General features: G+C 41.8%; 1 protein-coding gene across 1 annotated transcript; it reads right to left on the reverse strand.

The window, feature by feature from the left end:
- Positions 1 to 1890: 1890 nt before the first annotated feature.
- On the reverse strand, positions 1891 to 25471 carry SHCBP1 (SHC binding and spindle associated 1). The gene is made up of 14 exons (XM_026042428.1): positions 25124 to 25471; positions 23599 to 23649; positions 15019 to 15189; positions 14297 to 14412; positions 13283 to 13491; positions 12090 to 12182; positions 9356 to 9589; positions 9102 to 9270; positions 7740 to 7860; positions 5114 to 5245; positions 4123 to 4241; positions 3572 to 3658; positions 3199 to 3340; positions 1891 to 2459 (listed from the first exon to the last, which is right to left on the reverse strand). The coding sequence occupies exons 1-14, from the start codon at positions 25134 to 25136 to the stop codon at positions 2140 to 2142; spliced, it is 1977 nt and encodes a 658-aa protein (XP_025898213.1). The 5' UTR covers positions 25137 to 25471; the 3' UTR covers positions 1891 to 2139.
- Positions 25472 to 25530: the final 59 nt, after the last annotated feature.

The following is a 25530-nucleotide window of genomic DNA, read 5'->3' on the forward strand; positions in this document are numbered from 1 at the left end:
TCCCCCTTCTAATGGGTCTTGGATCAGTTGTCATCATACTGGTGGGTTTTTTTTCCCCCTTTGCTCCACAGGCTGAGCTGTTCAGCTGAGCTTTCTCCAGGGTTTTTTTTTTTTTTTTTTTTTTTTAATTCCCCTCCATCAGACCCAAATTGGGCTGGCTCCTATCTGGTGAAAACGAAGTAACAGAAACTTTAAACGTACTTCCTAAAAATTGCTAGGAATAACAATAAAAACCAATAACTAAAATTCTCAGAGGCGTTCAGTTAAGGGCCTCTTAGATCTTCACCTTCCTTGCTAAAATATTTCTAGATTACTAGCAGAGCAAGCACTAAGGTAGTTTTTAAAGAGCAAGCTTACTTGAGTGTGTATTTTAAGGTATTTTGTCAGCTAATGGCTATTAATTAAGAGTGAAATTTCCGAGAAACATGTTAAATGCACCTCGCTGCATTTCTTTCCTCTCCCCCATTCACTTTAAACTTACCTTCAGATCTGATTCTCCTTCCCATTCTTCTTTTGTTCAAATCAAACCCCTCACACCACCAAGTCAACTGCCAAACCCTTGTCTACTTGAGAGTCTCTCACTTGAGCTATATTGCATAAATAATTAAATATTTATTGGAACAGATTTGAATGCAATTCTCCCATAATCCAGGCGAATATAACCACCACCATTTGGACCAATTTAGCATTATATTCCTGATTTACTAAAGCATGAAATGATGCATTATGAAACTTATTGCAACCACAGACCCACAAAAAACATGGCTGCTTTGAGAATAAGGTCAAAAAAATCCCACTGTAAAGATGAAGGCAATTATAAAAGTGTCTCTTAGCATTAAAAATAAAAAGTTAACTTATCTCATGCTCTCCAAGCAAACCAAATTTGGTGTATTCTTCAAATGACAGTAATTCCTGATAGCTTCAAAATGAGCATGATCAGTGACGACTGAACAGTGCTGTTATCTCTCATCAAATTCTGCATATTTCAGCAGTAGGCAACAACATCATCTTCAGCATGCAGAGGATTCAGCAGAGGAGCAGCTTGCAAGATAAATGACAACAAGTTGCTTCCTGAAGATTAAATCAGCCCCGGACTCCCAAGCACCTACCCCCAAAAGCACAACTTTCCTAAAAACCTTACTGGGGCCTGATTTTGCCTAGTTCATACAAGAAAAAAACGTGGGGGTTAAGGAGTAGCAGTGTTGCAATAACGAATATCACTACCCACTTCTAGACACCTCTCAGGCTTGGTTAGCATTTGCCTGGGCAACCAGAGTCACACAGAGTCAAACATCCTCGCCCCAGTCCAGAAATCTCAATAGCAACTCAGGTTAAGTTCTTCATTGATTTCCAAGGCCTCCATTTGCTGCTACTAGTGGCATAACAATTTTGAAAGAATTAAAAATGTGCACTAAAAGGTGCAGCAAGAATACCATTAAAAAGGAGAAAAATGCATCTATTTCAGTTTCTCTTTATTTTGATGAGTGGAATTCAGGTAAACACTGTCCTCCCCAGGGAAAAGGCACACAGACCTTTTTAGCTGCTGGAAGTCTCCACCTGGCACATGAAGACAGAGCCCTGAACAACCTAAGTGCTGAAGTTTATAGAAAATCCTTCAAGTATAAAACATGGTAGCCAAGCACTATATTTCCTAAAGAAGAGCATTTCATTAGCTTCAATTTAATGTGCAAAATGAAAAATTCAGCCAATTTCCAGAGGAATCAGCTACAGGTTAGCTGTGTTTTAAGAAAAAAGAGAGGAATTTATCATTAGCTGCTGCACTTTTTTGTCCATCCTTCCATGGTAGACTTTTTTAAAAAGTGTTTTTATATTTACAAGTTAAATAAATACACTCAAAAAAAATTAATCAGCCAGCAAAGGACAAGCATATAGACTAGCAGACTCCATGCAAAGTTTCCCTATTAGAGTTCTGCTTTTTTCTCCACCATGCTGTTTGTATTTGCAGCAAGGAAGCAAAATTTCCACATGCAATAAGTTGCTAAAAAATACTTATCACATTTTAATAACATAATGGAAGGCAGATGAAATAGACCAATTCCTTGCAAAGCAGCAGTGACAGCAATGATATTAATAGCTGTGCAAATCTTATACTGCCAAGCCATTAAAAAGTGAGGACAGTCAGAAAAGAAAGGTACCAAAGCTCCCTTTCCCATTCCATTTGAACTGGTTGTCCACAATCGAAACAAACATTTCCTGTGACATTAAGTTGTCATCAGCTTCTGTGATTCCCAGTTCACTCAGCCTTTTCTTGTGCATCTGGCTTTTCTTTGCAGAAGTGGCACCAAGTTCGTTTGCAATTTCATAATTGCTTTCAGCTTGCTCAGCAATCACAGCTTGCTCGTAGCGCTCCAGATCAGCGGTTATACATTCAGGTAGCTCTTCGTGCCCGAGGGCCTCCGCACAGGCACTCTCACTGCCTGGGTGAGCCCGTGTATTCTCTAAGTCGGAGAACAATGAGAATGTTATCACTGATCATGCAAAACAGCCCTGGCATTTTCTTCCCCCTCCCCTGCCCTAATCTTAATGGTTTCTCCACATCCCATACACTTTTTGGAAACTATTTAGTGACAGGCACATATTCCAAATACAGCTTACAATGCTTAAGGAAAAAGGTTTTTTCATCATGACATGACTTCAGTAGGCCAACTGATGGTGAAGCACATTAAAGAAAACTATTGTGCACTTGAGAGTCTTTCTGACTGAGACATAACATGGGGAATACAGGTGTCACATTTTACATTCTGCAGGGAACAATTTCTGCACTGGCAAGCTGGGTAAAACAAACTATGTCTCAGCTGTGGGGCATAAAGGGAAAACCATGTAGGGAATGACCAGGAACCAGAAAACCCATATAAGACAACCCCCATTTCTAATTTCTTTCTGATCCCTCTGCTCTATGATCCAATGAGGTCATCAGCCCCAGACTCTGCCTACTCAGAGGCGAAGATATTTAAGGAATTTAAGTCAGAAGTGCACATAGAGCATGGTCAGAAAACAGCATAAACAGCATGGTGCACAAACATCCATAGTATTTCTCTGTGTCAAGATCATCCTTTGGGAAACTCCAGTAAATTGAAAGTTATGAAGATCTATTCTGGCTAAATCTATCCAGACATTATTAGGAAGTTTAAGATACCTTCTCATGAATTACACAATCCAATTTCCAGACAAACATACCTTCTCTTTTTACTGCTGAAATATCCTTTACATCAGATGGGATTGTTGGTTTAACCAGGACTACTCCATACCCTTCGTTATTATGAATCATGTTATTGACCATGGTTATCTTGGGGATATCATAATTCTCATCTAGAAAGTTCTACAGCAAAAAAAGGAACCCAAGGTGTGACATGCAGTGAAAGGAATGCAAACTTTTGCAGTTTTAGTCAGATTTAGATTCCCAAGCAAACAACGGGCACCATCATCATAGGTGAGAGATATGAGTTCTGCCCATAAGAACAGGAAGTCTACAGGGCAACCTCAACACAAGTTATTTCCATCAGTCCTAGCAACTATGAGCTTTTACAAGCACACTCTGCCTGGAACTGACCTTTATAAGGATTCCCTCCTTGCAGTGGTGTATGCCGTTGTCTAGCAGGGTGCACATACTTCCCGGATAAATTTCCACGCCAGCACCCTGCAAGATGAAGTTGGCGGTTCAGGCACACTTCCAAAATCATTTGACAACTCCATTGGGGTCTTCATGCTCATCTCCCATTTGCACAATATAAAATCATGTTACCGCTCCAGCTTTGGGGCTTTGTTAACTAGCTCAATGAGTGCATGTCCGAGGCTGAAGGCCCCTTTACAACATAACTGCCACCACTCAATGGTGAATGAAACAATCCAACAACATAGCAACCACTACATCACAGATGTCACTTTGTTACTTTGCAATTCTCATACAGCATCCCCCACAAGTCAGCATCAGATACTCGCATTGAAGCCTTAGAGAGTGATCCCAGGGACTTCTTAACGTCAGAATGCAGCTGTCAAGCAAATTCCCAAAGGTTCTCTCCCCCTTTACTGACTGTATTACTTCCTTGGAGCAGTCTTTGTTTAACTTCGGGAATCAAGACAGTGTTAAGAACTTGTTCATACCTTAGCACCGTACAGATCTGACTTCTTCATGACCAGCTCGGCTGCTGTTCGCACCGTTATGCCTGTGGTCTCACACTGCAATACGCAGTTCTCCAGGGTGGTTTTCCCATGGTGAACATCTGCATACACAGACAACCAATACAGTTAACTGAATCAGCTCTGCAGAGGCAAACCTTTCCTACAGACAGATGAACTTACAGCGTTTTTACAGTGTGGTAAAATTCCTGTTTTAATTTTATCCACTTTAACTTGATTTATTTTACTGATTTGCTTAGAATACTTTGGACACATTATTTTTCTAATATAAACAGGAATGCTACTGCAAAGGAGCACTAGCTGGATTTGTCTCAAGGTTCTTCTTCCTGGGGGTGCAAGAAACTGCATCTAGTGACAATAAAAAATCTTTATATCCCTAAGAGACTTTTGAGCTAAGAATAAATACCCTTATATAGCTGTTGATAAATATTTTTAGCAAGTCTTGAACAAGATGTCTCTTGGACATTAATTAGCACCTTCTTCAAGGACAGAATGCTGTGGCCAATAATCTCACTGGAAACAGCTTTATTTGGACCTCAGGTTGACCATGCTAGCAGCAATTACTCATCTATGCTGTCTGAGGAATGGAAAGCCGGCTGGTTCAGCTGAAGCTGAATATTGCCAAGGGACTTCTTTTGAAAGGAGAAATTTCCTTTTGCAGGCAGTTTGGAATAGGCTCTGCAGCAGAGTCAGGTAGCCTTAGCAGCACAAAAATCAGGTCAAATGGTCTTATTCAAGTAGGAATATAGCTTGAGCACCACAGCAGCTTGAAAGATCAAGAAAAGTTTGATCTCCATATTATAAGCATTTAAAATAAATTTTAAATAGTCAAGCCTTGATACCTTTATAATTCTCCTCCACTATATTTTGGTAAACTAAAATGGGAGCACAGCTTTAATTCTATCAGTAAATTATGAAAGCTTCACAAAAAGGTCAAAACACTTTTACTACTTACTTAAAACCCCCTCCACAGCATCATGTTGGACTAGCTTCAGATTGGAGATCTTTATATTGGCTCCTGTACAGTCAACAAAGTTGTCTCCTCTCCCTTGCTTTTCTATCACGATATCATCTGGCAAACCATAGCCTTAAAGCAGAAGACACAAGGTAACATTGAGATGCTTAGTAGGTACACACAAGTTCTTAGGATAGGGCAGAGGCTCCAAAAGGGCAAGGAAGCATTTGGCACCACTGGGCAGGAAAGCAGGAGCACTTGCACTTCACACTGTTAAAAGGATTCACTCAGTTTCCATGTGTAAATGAAACTTGGGTCAAAACTAATGTGTCCCTCTTACACAGGCCTCCAAATTAATAACAAACTTGCACAAGCATATGCCAACACTGATTTAGGAAGCCATCCACCGCTGTCAGCATTCAACCACTTATAGTGAAATTTATGAGCATGTAGAGCTGTTATTGCTTGTCACAGACAAGAATCATGATAAGAAAGGCAATAATGCAATGTCTGCTAAAGCAGCATGACTCCTATCATTTTCTGAAAATGCACATGAACTCAGCTAAGAAATGCCTGAGCAGGGTAACCAAGTACATAAATAAACCAAGTACATAAACACTCTTATGTGCAAGAAAAGTTAAAAAATAAAAAGCTTTTTAAAAAAGAGTTGGCAGAAAGTTTTTAAAGACAGCAGATTTAAAGTCATTACGTGACTGATACTTCAGCATGCTACACTATTGAGAAGTCTTTTTCCATCGCTGCTGATTTATGGTCACCCCTAGGGAGTCTGCAAGGGGCAATTTGTTGCTCGTAGGTAATAGGAGAGCACAGTGGGACAGCAAGTGGCAGATCCAGCTCAACTGCAGGCTACTGCAGAAACAGAGGTTATTATACAATGCAAAGGCTTTAAGAATAACTGTCTTACAGGCTCCCTGGACATCTTGTAACCACACTGCTAGCTTACGTAGTATTCAACACCAGCAGCAGCAGCTGTAGCAGGAGGCTGGTGGCAAACACCACCCTCAAGGGTGCTCAGCACAGAGCCTAGACAGGACCGCAGACCTTCCTGAGCACTAAGCAACCCCACAGGGACTAAAGACAATGGCCGTGCAGTAAAACTCATCACTGTTACTAAGCAGGTTGATGACAGGATCCCAACTCACTGTGTAAGCAGAAGAGAAGTTCTGGTGTGTCTTTGCTAAACTATTTCCATCAAGTGCTAAACCCTTACCATGATTTTCCTGGGCTTAAACCTTGCTCAGTTCTTCTAAGTTATTTATCCCTGACTTACTAATCTTCATACTTTCAACCCTAATACTGACTTGCACAGTGAATGGAAAGTATTAAAGCTCTACTAAGCAAAGTGACATGATACCTTTGATGAGTCACCCCTTCATGCTAAGAAAGCTACCTAAACAGCCACTGTTCAGATTAGTGCCAGCAAAGTTTCCCTTGATGCTCCTACTTCAAACGTTTTCAGCTGCTACTACTGCTATAAAAATTTCTCTAAGAGAAGTCCATATAAAGAGATTAAATGCCCTGATTTAAGTTCATTATTTGAGTGGCTTCTACTAAAGATACTTATTTATATTCTCTGCTCTTTAAAAATAGAGCAGCTCATCCTTTAATGGCTGTGCTGCTTCACCACTGGTATTACTGCCCCTGCAAAGCTAAAAAAGTAGTTGCCACAAACACCACTCAGCAGTACTTCACAACAGCACCATTCTCACAGAGAAATAAAGCACTCTGAGGTCCTGCACCATTCATATCTGTATAGGTAAAACATACAAAAGAAGGCTGAGAAAGTGATGCTCACAAAACAGAAGAGACAAGAAAAATATAGCCCAGAACAGCAGGAAATTAAACTCCGGGCCATCTTCCCATTAAGAAGAATTGACAAGATGAAGTTGAAAAAATACAGCTGAAGTGTCTGAACAGCTGCACAGTGCCCACAGTGATATATGGCCTATTATACTACAAGCTGTAATCTTCACTTCAAACTGTTTGGTAAACTGCTAATGGAGAGCATACCTAAATCTGAGCAATAACCAGAATTCAAGAAATGTGAAAAGACAGCAATGTATCCTAAACAAAGCAGACCTATTTCTTTTTAGAACCTGATCACACAGAAATATTTTGAGACAGAATTAGACACATATGTAGTTTCTACAAAATAAATACAGATGTCCAATCATTAGTACCCTTCTGTGTCCATGCACTCCACATAACAGCACAAATCCACACTGGCAGCCTGCACACACATAGATGACATGCAACAAGTGCCATAAACAAAAATCCAGTAGCACGTGGCTATTTGCATTCCATATTTACCAGCACCATGCTGGCATCCAGTCCAAGAGTATTCCTTGGAAGGAGATTTAGGCAAGCAAAACAGAATCAGAAGAACATCTCCCATATACTCTTAAGTTACTGGCTCTAATAATTAAAGCCTCGCAAGTGTCCAAGAGACTTCTGTGCTTGCTACCAAAAAAAAGTGCCTCAGTTAAAAAAAAAAAGGAATAACAGAACCAGACACAAACACCACCAAACATATTTTCTGCAAAGCTAGTTTGTTTTAGGTCACACATTTTATATGGTTTTAAGAGTTAGGTTAGAAAGCCCCTACCTTCTAGTTCAATTGAATCAGCAATGCAGAACACACCATCTACAACGTAACGACCAGGGCAGATGATGACAGTGTCTCCTTCATAGCAGGCATTTACAGCTGCCAGTGGATCACTGTGAAACTGTTAAAGACAAACAACAACTCCTGAAAACTGTTACAAAGATAGCTTATATTTATGCCTTGGAGATTCTTTTCAGTTCAATGTTGCTGCTTTTGTTTAGAAGTAACCCCTTTTAAAGGTACCAATAACCATTTCTACTTTGAATTCAAAAAGTACAGCACACTCTCTGGACATAATCAGCCTTAAAACATTCGTTTGATGTTTATGCCTGCTCCCCCATGAGAAAATTGGGGCAGAGCGCCAGACTGAAAAGCAGATGCACGGGAAAGACCTCAATGTGCCTGGGTTCCAGGTGAACATTTGAATTGTGCCTCAGGTGACTTGCCCTGAATTACCAGAGAAATGCATGACAGAAGGAAAAGAAAAGCACAAACAAAAAAAAAAACTCAGCAATCAGGTTTGAGATGGTCTGAAAACTGACCTAACCCTTTGCTCCAAAATAAAATTTAGATGCTGCAGTGGCAGATACGAGGTCTGCATGGTCCTTTTCTTATAAAAGGCTTCAATACCTAAAGAGGTACTGACATTCCTCACCAATACCATTAGAGGATTCTCTTTCGAAAGACAAAAAATAGTACAGAAAACTGAATGTTCATTGCTCCCCAGCAATTTTCAGGTTACACATAGTAAACGAATGTTTCAGGTGTCAACTCAATTTGATTTATAGTGTCATGTGTGTCCCCCTGTCTGTCTGTCCCCCCTCCCCCCCCCCAAAAAAAAAAAAAAAAGGAAAGAAAAAAAAATCAATCTGGATGCTTCCCTCTAGCATTGTTTGGTCCATCTGTAATTTGTAAGCTTGACAAGAACACAGCAAGCAATTTCATTTGTCCCCAAGGAATCCACAGCAATTCAACCCTAGATCATCATTACTAGAGTCAGATCAAAAGATACAGATATCTTAAAATTAAGTAAAAAACATTACAAAGAATATATATTTAATATTATCTCCACATGTTTCATTACAGAATGTTTACACTGGATATTTTATTATTGCATATGTACAGGAAGGAAACAGCTTATATTGAATATTTGGAAGACAAATGTATCAAAAAATATATGCCTTCCAATCTTTCCACTTACCATTTAATTTACGAGCATTGCTTTTGGACTTGAAACTATGTGGAAAAGCAACCTTATCATGTTACCAGATGCTACATTCACGCAATATTCATTTTTGTTAATTAGTAAATTTAGTTTCAAGGAGAAAAGTATTAGGTGACAGACAACAACTGTTACTGTACCTGTATTTCTAGTTCTTCCCCATGAGATTCAGGACAAAGTTTATCCCTTATCAAGGACTGCAACAGACCTGCCATCATGGTTGAGGCCACAACATGAGTGATCTTGGCACCCGTTGGTCTCAGTCCTTTAGCTTGGAGACCGCTGTATTTTTGGTAACCAAACACATACCTAAAACAAGAGGAACAAAACCACCAGTTCTTTCTTCAGAAGATTTTGCACGTAAATCTCCTGATTACACAAACCCAGTAAGTACCTCAAAAGAGGATTCTCAATTAATTTTAGCTTTTGTTTTAAGTGCTCTATCTTCTCGTATAGTTTTAGTCCTTCCACCATGGAGACATTTTCTATTTCTGAGTCTGAATCACTGCTTGACATGCTGCTCCTCAGGTCTAAAAACTTCTTGTAGAGATCCTCACACTGGGACAGCAAGTTTTGGTAATCGGTCACAAGCCCAGAGGGAACGCGATGCTCAAGGATGTCATAGTGCCTGCAATTCAGAACAAGGAGTTAGTATTTCTCAAATGCACAAGCTCAAAGGACTGAATAGAAATCCACAGAGAATCTGAGGAGCTTTAGCTCAAAACTTCAGTCAAAATTGTCTGCGGTCTCCAGCAACGCTATTGAACCTTCTTGAAAACAGCAAAACCAAAGAGCCTGAACACACACACAAACATACTACTTTCTCTAAATAGTTCCCCATCCACATTGAAAGATGAAAAACTGATGAAAAACTTATTCTAAAACACACAAGTATAACTACAAAAAGTGAGATTTAACAGTAAAAAGATAAAAAATAATCTATTTTTAAGCATGTTTTAGAAAAAAAGATGCAATTATGTGCTAATTAAAAACCTATAAAGTGAAGTCCACTCGCAACAATCTAAATGACTTGGTGAAAACAAAGAAATTATTCAAGATAATGAATGAGACAGATAACATCAGGACTGGATGAAGAGATGAGCAATACATAGTATATTTTGCATCATCCCAACAGGGATGTACAAAAGAAATCCAGGCCAGAGGATTCCAGTCTGAAGTTGCATTGCCAAAGTCCGAAAAATTAAGACATCTGAGAAACAGTGCCAAGAGCCAGCTGTGCAGCACCAATCAAGGTTACTACAAAGAAGCTTGATAATAATCAACAGTACAAATAAAACAAGACTGAAATAACTCCCATCACCAAATTTTGTAGAAAAGCAATTGAATGCAGCATGAATAGCTCTGCTCTGGACACCAAATGAAATATAGGCTAAGATATTCTCTCCACTTTCAGAGGTTCTTCATGGGACACACTTACAGGATGCAATGAAGAGCAATAGAGTCTGGAGTGAGAGCAGTAAACATTTATGCAGTTGTGATAAACAAGGTATACAGACTCAGAAAAGCCTCACAAAATTTTGGCAGCAAGGTTGCTAGAAGCAATAGTAAGTGAATTCAGGATGACTAAGAGCAAAATAATTCATAGAAATATAGAAGTATAAAATACTCAAAGGATACTGGATGTTGTATGCAATACAGCCCTGAAATATATAGTCCTTTTAGGGCTTGTTGCTGTGAAAGTGCATTAAAGTTTTTTTGCCCAAGCTTTGGGGAAATGGTTCATACAGCTTTATGTGCCTCAACAGACTAGCATGAGCTGATGTGCAGCGTAAGGATGCTATCTGTTCCAATCAAAACAGTGCTCACCAGAGACCTGAAAAGCTTAAAGCATCATGTGTTTCCATACATTCGAGATGACTCTTATCTATGAGTTGTCATGTCAGTGCATAGATCACAACACAGGATAGCACCAACATCATCATAACTTAGAGTACGGGCTTTACATCAAACCTGGGAGAATGAGAAAGGAAAACATTTACTTTTTGCTTGAAGACTTTTAGGGTATTTTGGATTCTCACTAAAAGATTCTACTCCGACGTAAAGCCACATGCTACTTCTTAAAAAAATAATAAACTCTATCTCTTGACACATGGTTACAGAACAGTCATTTGCTGGTGACACTAAAGTATAAACACCTCCCAAATGCATGATATCCATATCTCAACTTCCCCCTAATTTGCATAATCTCAAGAAAAAGCCCAGGCATAGCAGAGGCCTAAAATGTCACATAGCCCCTGTTTGATAGGAAGGCTCATAGTCATTTTACTGTGCATGTAATGATACTACTTCCTTTTGTAAAACACTTTGAGATTTAATGATATATTTTAAATGACAGGTAAGCGTTAAATATTCATTAATCCAATTCTCTAGCATCATAGCAGCATCAGACTTGTATATGAATGACCAAAGCATTTGGATACTCACAGTAAGTTATAATACACAAGAAACAAGGATTGAACAATAGCTTTAAAGAAAAAAAAAAACAATAAAAACAGACATGGTGTCAAATCTTAGGACTAATTTCCTGTTGGAACTGTTGTTCAATTATTGACTCCAGGTATATTTTATGGTACACTGTAGTTATTTAGTGCCCTCAAGATACAACCAGACTGCTTCCCTGGCCACTGAGTCAGTTCATATGGCTGAATGACATCACAAATCCACCGTTGGAAAAGCTAATGTCAGCTAATTCCACCATGAAAAGAAATACAGACCTTCTCCTCTCCTCTCTCTCCTTCAAGTTTTTGCTTACATTCTCCTCCATTCTCATTCTTACTCTATGCCAAAAGGGTGAGAGCACCTCACAGCAGCCCTAGTTAGGATTGCTTGTACTTGCAGGGCACTCAGGCTGCAAGCTGAGGTTATAGCTGGATCTGGAGCGCCATCTGATGGGAGGTGAAGGATTGAAAGGAAAACCAGACAGATTCAGAAATGAAGCAGCAAGCTCAGCTGCCCCCTCTCTGCACACAATTTTGAGTGTCAGACAGCAACTGCTGCTAGAGCAGACTTTCTTTGGTTTACTAATAAAGGGCTTTCTTTGAAAATTATGTTACTATTTTCACATCACCTTTACCTGTGGTTTTACCTAGCAAAGAAGTTACACTTACAATCTCAGTCGAGGCTCAACACATCGCACAAAGTAATCAAAATCATCCTCCTCTTCCTCATCCCAAGTCCTCCAGATGCACTTGTAGAAGAACCTTTCGAAACAAAGAAAGCATTTAAACACACTTTGGGGAGGTCACATTTACCCGAGCAGAAACAGAACTGGAAATAGACATATAATTACAAGAATTGAGCTCAAAAGATGACTCTCCGTCCCACTCCGTCACTGTCCTATAGACACAAAAATGTCCTATAGTACACAAAAAAAGTCATCTTTCTCATGAACTATTTAACTAGATCTAGTTTTATCTTTTTAAATTTCATAATTTGTTACAGTCTGGGTGCCCCTGACTTGCATTAAAACACATTGAGCAGTTAAAAGTTGGTTTTGAAAATAAGACTTACACTCTGGAGGTACTAGAGATACAAATACTTTTTGGGTTTAGTAATTCATCCTTCAGTTAAGCTGTGCCTAAGCAAATCTATCATGTTAATCTTTCAAGCTCCAGTCTGCACTAGTGAGCAATGCTGAACACAGCATGAAGTTTCCTAACAGAACAGGGCTCTTCTCCCCCTCTCTTGCTGCATCAGCCGCTTCAGAAATGCGGCCCATGTTGCAGATGGTGGCTCTTCCTCCTACTTTAGTTTCTCAGTCCAGTCCTACTGCTCATTTGTGAGCAGTTTTAAACAGTGCACAGTACACAAGCAAGAGGAGAGGGGGCACAGAGATGAAGGAGGGAGAAAAGAACAGGACAAGATGTGAACAGATACCTGAGAATGAACATATTTACGGGAGGAAGCAAAGCATGAGAAAAGAAAGGAATGAGACAAAAGGGTGAAAAAATCCAGTATTGTTATAGAAAAGAATACTGCACTAGAGCCAGCAAGGTGATACAGCCCAATCTGGGGTATGGAACAAGGGAGGGAAAGAAATTACCATCTATTCTTTCCCTTTGGACACCAAAAGCAGCATGGCCATAAGCTCCAGGAAGATCCATCTCATGCCCGATTACCTGAGAGCGACCAGTCCTTGGAGCTCTCACAGTAGCAGGCAGCTCATCTGCTTTGAAAAACCGGGCCTGCCTGGCTGCTAGCATGACCATAAGAGCTCACTGAACAGGGCACCAGATACATACTCCCAGAATGTAGAAAAATTTCTGTTCATGACAAAAACGAAACCTTGAGAATTTCCTACCTGACATGCTCTATGGCTAGTGCTGTCTGGTCAAACTCTCCCGACTCATCGTACACAACCCACAGCTCCTGCAGGGGTATCTGATGCTCCTTGAGCTCCAGCAGCTCCCGCACGCTCTCTGACGTGAAGGTGCTAACCCGCGACTCGCACAGGAGCGGCTCGCTGCAGCGCACCACCGCCTTCAGAACCGAGCACTCCACGTCAACCACCTGTTGGAACAGACACCTCTGCACGGACCCTTGGGCTCAGTTGAGGAGGCCAAACCAGTGCATTCAGCCCGTGGGTGTTCCTGTGAAAACAGCTGCCCCCCATAAACCAACGCACTTTGCAGAGTGCAGCAAACTATTCAACTGAAGTGATAACCCCCAGATTAAGCTGCTCACACCCATGTGTGCAAAACCCTTTCCACATTGCAAAGATTGCTCAAGTCCAGACTCAATCAAATAAATTCTTATAGTTACTATGGGCTCCTCTGAGAATCATTTTCCAGAGAGCTTGCAAGCAACTCAACATCATTCATCTTCGGGTTTGTGTCCCAAAGGAAAATATAACTTACTTGCTCTCTATCAATGCTATAATTCAGTAGCAAAAGTATTTTTTAAACAGAAGACAGGTGAATTCCAAGACTAAGCAATGAAACAAATCTAAAAATAGACAATCCACTTAGTACTTGGTTTCCTGAAATTGTACCATGTGCCACAGCTCTGAAGAGCTGTTTTTGCGCAGTGTCTCATGGAATAGCAGCCTCTTGTGCATGTTAGTATCAGATCATGAGCTCCAACCTCATGCTTTGAGGTGAAGGAAAAGCACTGGGTTATAAGATACTGAGCAGTTCAGAGCAGGGCTGCCTTTAAAGACAGCTCTATTGCTCTAGACATCATTGGCAACAGGATTAGGAAAAGGATACTATTTTCTACCAACTTATAAACTTTAAAGATAACTAAGTTGCCCGCTAACAGAGAGGTATATAATGCTAACTGCAGACAAGTGGCTGCGAATGTGCGTTCTGCTTACCTCAACCAGCACCTCGAACACATTGGTGCGCCAGATTGCTTGCCATCCTGATGGCTCCAGGACCTTCTCCAAGTACTCAGATGTGAATTCTTTCACCTCAGAAGCTTTGCAGTCAGCTAAAAAGAAATTGAAGACAGCACGTCTAATACAATAAACTCTTCCATATTGCTGGAAAAAATAAATTCAACCAAGTTAGATCATTCCTCTATCACATCCAAAACCGGACTGTGTCCTGCTCTGCTCATAGCTGCCAGTGCTGTTGCTGTCTCTCAGCATGGGGAGAACTGAGGGATGTCACTAGCTTTACACCTCTGTGAAGGAGCAAGAGATCCAGCCTCAATCTACTGGGTATCAAGGGCTTTTCAGTGCCTGTGGTATTAAGCAGATAAGGTGTCTCAAACTACACAGTGTGTCTACACACAAGAAGATGATATTAGTGAGACTACCTAAAACAAGGCACAGAATCCAGCATTTGCACCTCAGCCTGTCAGTCATTCAGATTTACTTACACTAACGCCATTGGCTCTCTGTCCTTCAGCTAGAGCAGCTCAAGTTATGGTAGGGTAATCTGACAAGCAATAGTCAGGACTCTAGACCCTTTCTAGCCCCAATTGTTACCTGGATCTTGCAGAATCATACAGAATTGCATCTATTTAAATTGGATCATGTTAAAAGTGAGTACAAGAAATATGGGTATGTTTTCTTACCAAGAAATTACTTACCCAATATGTAATCCTGGTAAGCTTTAAATCTCTCATAAAACAAAAGATTATCAGTTTGAAAAATATCTGGAAAAAGCACATTCCCATCCGGCACAGTCCTTCCTAAAGCAGTTCCTGGCTTGTCACGACTCCCATAGTCGCTGCAGGCATCGTCATCTTCCTGGGGCACATCTGGGGGAAGGCAACCCCACAGGGAGTCAGCTCAACCCGATCATCACCCACTTCCCTCTTCCCAAAGAATTTCCGCTCAGCACAAGATCCTCACATTCCCTGGGGATGGGACAGCTGTCATTTGGATGCTCACTCTCTCCTCCAGGGATTTCACCCCGTTCCTAAAAGGGTGGACTCTACAGCTGTTGCCAGTTCTACAGCTGTTGCCAACACAGCCGCTCCCCCAGGAGCGACGAGCCCTCCGCGCCCCCCCGAGCCGCCACCGCGAGCCACTGCCCACCCGCGCCTCTCGGGGAACAGCGCCCCCTACCCGGGCCGAGCTGCTCGGTGCGCTCGTGCGGATCTGCGCGCTCGTGCTCGCGCTCCCGCGGGTCGGCGCCGCTCTCGGCGCGCTCCTGCTCGCGCTCCTGCTCGCGCTCCTGCAGCTGCGGGTCGCGGTGCCCCGCACCGTCCATGCTGCGCACCCGCCCGCCGCGCCCGCCGCGCCGATTTCAAACTTTCCCGGGAGTCGGCCCCGCGCTACGTCAGCGCCGAGCACAGCTGTGATTGGCCAGAGGCCGCGGCGGACGCTCCGGGGTCCAATGGGCGGCGCGCCGAGGGGCGGGGCGGGGCGGGGCCGCGGCGCCCGTTGCAGCGGGAGACCCGAGACCCCCAAGGTCGTTCGGCCTCCGCAGCCTCCGCTCATGTCCCGCTGTGGCCACGGGGAGCGAAGGGCGGACACCTCCCGCTGCCCCTCCTAGGGCGGTAGGGCTGAAGTGCTGCGGGAAAGGCAGCCTGACCTGAAATAATGTTGTTGGAGAAGCTGCCAGAGAGAAAATGTCCTGGAGCAAACGCAGAGCGAGGCCCAGGGCAGAGTCAGACTTTGGCCGTTTGCATCTAGAATCTCAAAGCAGCGTTGTGGCGAGTGCCGCTACGGGTTCAGTTCCTAGCGGTCTAAGGGCGGCCAGGTGAGGCAGTCGCGAGAGGTCGGGGTTTATGTGAGCGGGTCTGAGGTGACCTGGGCAGCCGAGGGGACCAGGGCAGTTACAGAACTTGGGGGCAGGCAGGAGTGAAGGACAGGCAGCCCGCATCCCACCACTGCCACCTGCAACCAGGTACCTGCGACCTGCCTTACCCCCGCAGGATGTTGCTGCTGCACGTCTTTCACAAGCGCAATGGAACGCAGGAAGCGTTTTTTCACAAAAGAAGGGCTATTCCGGAGTGTTTTTGACAGCCCAATTGCTTCACAAGGCAGCGGCCACAGGGGGGCTCTATGCGGCCTCCGCCAGCAGCAGCAGCCAGCGCCGCTGCCGTTTCCTCCGCCGGCTTCCCAAGCACTGACCGCTCGCGCAAAGGCAGCCCTGGGCCCGCGGGGCTCGCTCGGGGTCAACGGCGAGCCCCGTCCCTGCCGCGCGTGCTGCCGCGGGGCCGCTGCCCGCCAGCGCCCCCGCAGCACCACCCGTGTGCCCCCAGCACCCCCGGCACGCCGAGCTCCCGGCTATCGCAGCCCATTAACACCAACTAACAGCATAAAAACAGCATAAAAAATCACCTCAAAATTGCTTCTCAGAAAGGCCAGCCTTCAAGCAGAGTGTGTGAATGAAGTGTCTGTAAGCTAATAGGCTTTAAGTAATTAATAACTGGGAGTTTGTTCCTGCACATCCTTTAGTGAACATGGTATTATATTTAAAACGCTGTTCCCCATATTTAAGCAGTGAAGTGACACAGCTATTTACATCATTTCTTTGCTGAAAAACCACAGCATTGTGATTGTGGCACCACTTATTATCATATTCACATGAGCAACTGCTGCAACACCAACTAGCAAACTGCATTCAGGCTGTACACAGCACCACGAGGCCCACAGCTGCCACCAAAAAGAGGAGAAAGCAATAAGATATATTCTATATATAACAAAGGAACAGAAGAATTTCACAGTAGAGATGAGAAGGAAGAAAATATTTAGAAAAAGTACTGGAAAAGGGGTATTCCACCAAAATGAAGATCATGGTCCAGCATTTAGCCCTAATTTACCTCGGTGGCATGTTCCCTGTTCTGTATTGTCTGCCAGAAGGAATTGCAGAAATGGTGACTGAGTAGTTTTCAGCACTTCCTCAGCACTTTCTTGGAGAGTGTGCTCCAAGGCCTAACCGCTCTAACAGACACCTTATTTCTTAAAATCCCAGCAACAACTTTGCATTTTTGGATTTTGCTGTTTACAAACCCTTCCCTTCCTGCAATTCACCAAAACTGCTTCCAAGATTTTACTACTTTGATTGCTAAGTGCTGAGTTATTCGTGATGCTCTTAATCTAAATCCAATGGCTACATCCTTAATTTTCAGCAGTGCTGCTTTCAGCTGACAGGCTTTGTAAACAGCACTTTTACTCCTCTTAGCAGCGAGCAGGTAAAACACGTTCAGCCTCTGTCGAAGCGCGTGCAGGCGGGCAGTGCCGTTCTGCTTGTGCTCACCCTCCCACGAGCCGCGGAACAGGCCCCATCATCTCTAGCAGGCAAAGTGTTTCTGTAGGAACCTCATCAGGTCCTGCTGCTCAAACTTGGGTGGATTTTGCATTCAGTGCTTTCACTATCTCACATGTATTGAGCTGCACCTGCCTCTGACATGTTTCTATTTCAGAAAGCTTTCTGGACTCTAGGACTCTCTGGAGGAAGGCCTACAAAGAGCCAGTTCTTCTGCAGTTGTTTCCAAGTCCTCCTCAGGAGCCATGAGAGAACAGACCAGGGCCATACAAGGCTTTTAAAAAGGCCAGGCCATTGCAAGGAACAAGGTGTCCCTCAGCCGCAGGAGCAACACAAGCTAAAGCAAAAGCTCCTATGCCTCCACTGAGACAAAGAATAGGCAGGCAGATTTTCCAACAGATGTTAAAATCTGAACTGAATGTTGATGGGCATAACAGAGATTTTGGGCAAAAATGGAAATTGTAAACAGGCTTTAGCTTTATGACTAACACTAGGGGGGTTGCTTACCAGGCATTTAGTGTTGTGTAGCACACTGAATGCTGTACTTTGTCCTATTACTTATTATTCCTGTCAAAATTTTCATGGGCATTAGAATGAATAGTCATCATTGGCATCAGTGGCCCCTTAACTTTCTGCCCCCCTGAAGCTTCTGGCCACATTTCCAAAAGAATAGCAAGGAGACAGTGATTAAAAATCAGGATGAAATCACAATTACTGCAGATGCAGAATGCAACAAATCATTAGCTGTAATTATGTCAGGAAGAAGGCATGCTTGAAAAGAAGGAAAATTGCTTGCACTAGTGATTTTGTATGATCTTTGCACCCCTTCATTCACTATAAACAAAACAAAACTAAATTTACTAATGAAGCAAAAGAATGCAGCTGTTAGGTTTTGTTAGGTTTTTTTTTTTTTTTTTTTTTTTTTTTTTTTTTTTTTTTTTTTTTTTTTTTTTTTTTTTTAATCAAGGCTTCTTTTCGATTAAAATTCTGAACATGGCTGTTTAGAAATGATTCTCCTATAATTTTGTCATCACTCAAGCGCTTTAGGTTCTTTTTTCCGAAGGACAGCTGTGTTGTTACCTTGACAACTAATGCCTAGTAATGGCAGTTCTCCAGTCTGAAACATAAGCTACTAAAGTGTGTCAGGGAGGAGATCAATTAGAATGAAGTGATTTCTGATAAACACTTGTCTTTGGGCTGGTGACTCTGTCTCAGCAGACAGCACTTGGAAAGGTTGGGAGCATGTGAAGTGCGCTCTGCCACCAACAGCAGCTCAGTACCAAGGCAGCAAGCTCATTTGGGCATTATAAAACAGAATAAAGGCTTAAAATAGAAATTAAATAAAAGCCTCACACCAGGCTGCCATCCTCGGCTTCTCTGGCTGTTTCACACTTAACTGTTTTTGACATGGGCTTCTGTGTTCTGCAAACTGTTGTAATTGTGACAATTTTATGATACATGTATGTGCATGTCTATATATATATAAATAAACATACAACTATAGATACATTCAGGTGATAGAATCAAGTCTCTTTCTTTTGAAATTTTAAAGACATTTTCAAATTTAAAAAATATTTCAGGGAAAAATACTTCAGCCAAAAATACTAGTCTTCTGCTTGATCCAGGAGATAATGGATAATATTCTATGGTCGGTGATTTAGAAAAGAAAAAGTGTCTATAATCTGGTAATATAAATAAAATTTGGATTAATCATACTTTATACATGTTTGGAGACTTTGGGGACTGACGGGTGTAGAACCGACTTTAGACGCTGAGAACTGACGCTGAGAACTGAGTCTGTTGCTATGTCGACAGCCAGGCTTCTTCACAAAGTAACTAAAGACTATTCCTAAAATAAGACTACTGCTAGGAAGCTGTCTGCTTTACTAGCTTGTCTCCCGAAACTAAGGAAAAACACATGAAAATAGCCATTATGGAGGCAGACAGGTGTAAGTAAACATGCACAGATCTTCATCTGGAGAAGATGGTAGAGAGAAGCTTCTCCCCCAGATCTCTGTTACTGAGAACACAAACAATTTCCTTTAACTGTACCAAACCTGACCCAAAATGGAACACCCAGTATTTACATACATTTCCCTTCTTTATGTCTCATCCATCCTGATCTTTAGCTATTTCTTTGAGCCTATCAAACATCACACTGTGCAAGATTCTGCATAATACTCAGATACAGCCAGGCTTTTCAAAATGTAAGCAGGACCAAAATGTCCCAAATATTCCACTGGTAAGATTTAAATAAGATACATGACTCTCTACTTGCCTACTAGCCCAGTGAAAACAACTTGTCACAAACGCTTTGCCAGAAGTGACGCATGGACCTGGCTGCCCAGGGAAGTGGTGGGGGCACCATCCCTGGCACCGTTAAGAAACATGGAGATGAGGCACTTAGGGACATGGATTAGCAGGCAGGGTGCTGAGCACCTTAACGGTCGTACTTTATGATCTTGAAGGTCTTTTTCCAACCATAATAGTTCTATGACTCTGCTTGAACATGATAAAGCCCAATAGCTCTTAAGGAAAGGCCAGGGATGAGTCTGAGGCACACGTGTTCCTTCTTTTTTACTTGCCTTTCTTTTAATCCCCCACCAGATCCCTTATTGTTCATTATTCCATGCACATTAATAAAAGACAGCACAAGAAGCAACACTTCTCTTTTAGATAGGACTGTGATCCCACTGACTTAGCTGGGATAGAAGTAAATCCTTCAAAACATGAATGTTTTGCTGGAGCCAAAGCAGATGGGAGATGCACTGAAGCAGCAGCTGGAAAAGACAGCTGGTTCATCTAAGGCAGGCAGCAGCACCACTTATTTTTAGGGATTCTTGTTAGCCAGCTGGAACCGAAATGGTGGCTGCTCAGGCTTTGGTGATGAACATGCTGTTCTGCTGAGAAGACAACACTGGTTGTTCACAGGGCCTCTCTCCTGAGACTAGTTCAGGAGCAAAGTTTGTGTAAGATTTGAATATGAAAGGGGGCAGCAAGCTGTTATCAGCACAGCAAATAAGGGGAGCAAACAAAAGCAAAGCCTATGTCCACAGGAAACTGATCTACCTTTGCTTAGTTTTGTGGCACAGTGACTAAGTGGAAAATTGATCTGAGATATGCTGCCCTGGCTGGTATTTTTACCACTGAACTTCCAAGGCATTCTGCATCTCCAGCCATCATTCAGAGCTTGTGTCTCACTATTCTTATTATCTCTTAAATATGTATTAATCAGCAGTGAACAAATGCTCCACTCAACTCTGGATTGCAGCTGCCTCAGGCTGCATTGCCAGGTTGCAGTGATGACGATTATAAGGCTATGAATATGCAGGGAGATGTCACAACCCTTCTTATGAGTCAGACATAACGAATATGTGGACAAAGAAAGGTCCTAGAATTTCATGTCTGAAAGTGTAAAACTTTTGCAAAAGGCTTAAAAAATAAAAGGAATTTTTCTGTAAGCAGGTTAAGGTCACTTGGCACATGGAACAAAGTATAAATCAAATCAAGAGGAAAAAAAAAAGGGAATGTCAAAATTAATGGAATTCCCAACTTAGAACCGGCTCTGAAGACTAGTTTAATCATTACAAAATTCAGTGAAGATCTAAGAACACGATACTCCCTACCAACGATAATTACCAGGTCATGTTACTATCAAGAAAAGGACATTTTTATTATCACATGAATGTGTAGCAGAAATGCTATTATCTATTAAAGTCCCCTATTGGGGACTTACCCTTTGCTAATGAAGTCTTCATGATATGACAACTCTTTCTTTAATTGTCATCCCCTTGCTAGTCCCCAGTCCACAAATGTATTATGAGCAAATTGTACTGATTTTTTTTCCAGCTTTCAGCCTGGATATAAATTGCATCTCTCTAACTGACAGTCTCCTATGCAGCCAGTCTCCTAAGCCACCAATGCACAGCTCTCAGGCTGCTTTGTGGAGTGATGAATTACACTCTGAAAATCCTATGGCAATAGAAGGGCTCATTATTATCAAGCATTTCTTAGACATAGATCCTGAAGTTTGCAATTCTCCTTTTGAGAGACATGTCAGCTCTCACATTTGACATTAAGATGCCTTGAATAGTAAATAACCCCCCAGACTAACCAAGAGTTGGCATCTGTAATGAAAAGTGGCTTATAGTTAGTTTTGTTGCAAGTACTAGTCACCTTTTTTCAGTTTGGGATAAGTTTGAGATGGATATTTACAGTTTTAAAAGCTCAAAGAGTCTCAGAAAGTATATTTTCAACTCTAAAGAACAATAAAAAGCTTATTAGAAAATTTAAGTTTAGTAGAAGTTAGTGCCTGTTATTGGAGGTTGGATAAATAACCTTTTGAGACTTAACAGATCTGTTAAGATTAAATAACTAACCAAATCAGAGCCTCGATGAACAGGAAGTCTCTTTGCATGCCACTTGTTAAAACTTTGTGCTTTCTGTTCACTGGCTTTTTGAATAAATACCAAATGACTTTTGGGGCTTCCAGGCAATGCCTTTCAGTTGACTTCGGGAGGATGCCATCTACTTGAGGTAAAAGAAGTATTTTGCAAGTACATTCAAATGTCAGAAACACTGACTAGATTTTGATCTTCTATATCCATATGGGGAAAAAAAGAAAAAAAAAAAAAAGCACTGTGATAGTTGCTTAGCAGATTAGCAAGATTAGATTTCTGCACACTATCAGTGCAAAGGAGAGCAGGGAAAGGACAGGGAGAGAAGGAACTTTTCTAAGGATTAAAGAGAAAAGAGCTATGGAAGAGAAATGAGTCAGGATTTTTGCTGAGATTTTTTTTTATTCTGTCTATCTGAGTGCAACCAAAAAATATCCAGTCCTCTGTGCTGTACTTCCACCCAGGAGACAAATTTGTGATGATATCCTTTGATGCCAGCAACATAAGTGTAATCGCCCAAGTGAAACATAGCTGCATCAAGTAGACTACATGGGAAGATACAAAAGCCAAATATGTGGCATTACTGAACTAGTAGCAAAGGACATTAGGAATAATAGGTGAAGCTGCTGAATGTATCCATGAGGAGCAAAAAAAAAAAAAAAAAATGTTTGTAGTGTCTACAAAATTGAGAACCATCATAGCTATATATACAAAGTTTTTTTTTTTTTAATATAATTTTGGTATAACTTTGAAGCATTGCCTATAGGATAACTATTTCTGATATCTCAGTTGTAGTCTTATCTTCCTAGGGCACTGATCGAAATCCACTCCAAGTCTCTGATCCACTTTCATGAAGACAGTCCAGATTAATTGCACAATTCCTGTTTCTTGACAAACAGTAATTCTAGCAACAAAGCCAAACACAAAGGTGGTCTCAGGTGGTATCTGTATGGATTCACTTGGAAGTGACACAGGAATCCCAAAATCACCCACAGCCAGAACAGGGGCAGAGCAGCCCCATTGCCACATTACTCTGGTACCACTGGGATCCCTTATTCCTGTTTGCTTGTAGGAGCCAAGGGACTTCATTATGGAGTTGGTTTCAATGCATGGCTTTGGTGCTATTGGATCCCATACCAGATAATGCTACTGAAAGAGAGTTACCTTCCATGTGGAATATTGGATAAAATCTAAATACCTTTAAAAGGACAAATGGAGAAAGAAACATTACATACAGAATGTTCAGAAACGTTACATACAGAATGTACAGAATGGTAAATGGCACAAGTTACTTTTGAGTTCAGATTCAGAAGGATCCAAGTGAGTGTGCTTGCTGCCTTAATCATACTTCAAAGAAGAAATTAGCTGAGGAAGTTCTCCTGCATCTTTGGAATCAATAGGATGTACAGCCAGCTAGAACCTACCCCCTCGCAGTGCAGTTGTTCATGTCTATGTGGAAGTGAGTTTGGTCTGCTCTGGGAAAAGTGTTATCTGTCTGTGGTGTGGGAAAAAAAAACAGGCTGTTTTTCTGTCGTTTTGGTAGATACACTCACCCACATAGACTGCAGTCATGAGGCAACAGCATGATTCAGATAGCTCTCCATCTGAAAAAACACTGAGGGAAGTCATATGAAAGTGAAAAACAATTATGATTAAAGAAATCATAGGGTAAAAAAAAGTTAATTACATGTCAGCATCAATGTAAGTGCTGTTTTTTCATTATTTTCTTGTGCCATTGTTTTATTTATCAGTTCTAACAAACTATGTATTTTGTCCAAGGATAGGATAAGCAACAAGATCAGGAACAAAGTACGTTTTCACAAATGTACAATTTAGTCTACACAAGACATTTTACAAAAATATCCTGCATCGCCTAGCACTTAATTCATCCGAGAGCCATCGACTGGAGCCGGGCACATACAGCTCTTCTCAAACAAATATTTTAAAATGTTTCCCCCCTGCATCTATTAGCCTAAACCACCACAAAATATATTTCCAAATAAAGTGAAGCTCTTCTCACAAGAATTTGTGTTTTTAAAAGAAAATCAACGGAGCTCAATAAACAGGAGAGTGACTGGACATGAAAAAACCGACCTTTTTCAGGGAAATTAAAATGCTTAAAGCCTGCACTTGTAAAACCTCATGTTCTCAGAGAGCTGGGCACCTACTGCATGTTTGACTGTGGCAACTGCAACAGCCCCCGGACACCACTTGCAGAGTCTTCAGTAGCAAGTGCCCATGATGCTGCACTGCAGACTGGCATTTTTTAGAGGAATTTGGTCAGACTTGCAGACATCATCCCTTTTCAAAGCAGCAGCGCAAAAGAACCATCAGAACACAACAAAGTTGGCTATTTTGCTTTTTATCAAGAATCTCAAAATCTACTGGTAGGTAATACCCTACAAAAGCTACTTCTAATACAGTACACAAGGGCACATGGGGCAAACTCACTATGTGGCTGGAAAACTGCTTTAGAGGAGTTGAAGAATATAATAACAATTCTTGAAAGCACAAATTAATTCTCCCACGTTTTCCTGATGATTAGAATACTTATTTTCTTTGCATCTCTTGTCTGCCTTTTTTTTTTTAATTTTATCTTTTTTGGATTGCACAGCATAAGCAGATAGCAATTATCAACAAGTGTGATCGTGCTCTGGATGGCAAAACTGCCAATTGTCTCAAAAGGAAGTGGAAATAAGTCCCTGGATTAGGCAATAATAATCACTGTGGAAATAAGTGAAGGCTTCAGCATTCCTGCCATTTTCCCCACTTGCTTTAGGATGTAATAATACGGGAGTATGTAAAAAGTAGTTTGCTACTACACAGTGCACACACAACTGCCATTCCTGTCTCTGGATTAACATATGGCAGGGGCCATATCCTAAGTGGTGCAAACTGCAAAATCTCTGTGGACATTCTTACCTATATGGATGGGCTGGCCTAAAATCTGTATTCCCAACACTGAGAAAGGTTTGAAGCTTCTCCCTGGGAAAAAGGCCAGCACACAATTGCTGAGAGTGCAGGCTAAGCTTTACACAACAGATGAGTTATTAAAGAACAATTCTTGTTTGCCTTTACCTGATGTCCACATGAGTAGTTTTCTCTGCTGAATGCTCCTGTAATTGTTCCTGAATTTTGGTATTTCAAGCAGCAGATTTATTAAAGTCTTCACTCTCACAGTAGTTTACCACATGTGGAACGGTGGCTGAACTAAGTGAAGATTGTGTGCATCTGGTGATGCTTTTTGAGCAAGTTCTGTTTTCGTTTCATTGCAGAGGGGCCCTAACAAGAGCAGCGAGCCCCAAAACTGCCTACAGTCACAACGAAGCTCACAGGCTGTGAATGCCACACGCTCCATGTCCACAGGAAGCCCGAGGGGTGGTTAAACAGGTCAGAAAAACAAGGACTGTGGTGACCGCAGGAAACCGGAGAGCAGCCATTGAGACCAGAGAGCAGCCGTTAGGAGGCTGCAGAGCGGCCGTTGG

The sequence above is a fragment of the Nothoprocta perdicaria genome, unplaced genomic scaffold (assembly GCF_003342845.1).
Source record: "Nothoprocta perdicaria isolate Ctin4 unplaced genomic scaffold, notPer1 scaffold_30, whole genome shotgun sequence".
NCBI lineage: Eukaryota > Metazoa > Chordata > Aves > Tinamiformes > Tinamidae > Nothoprocta > Nothoprocta perdicaria.

Coding starts and splice junctions, on each gene's coding strand:
- SHCBP1 (XM_026042428.1), bottom strand. Junction 7,861..9,101: donor GGGAAGAACTAGAAATACAG/GTACAGTAACAG, acceptor TGTCTTTAACAG/TTTCACAGTGATCCACTGGC. Junction 4,242..5,113: donor TGCTGTGGAGGGGGTTTTAA/GTAAGTAGTAAA, acceptor CTGTGTATGCAG/ATGTTCACCATGGGAAAACC.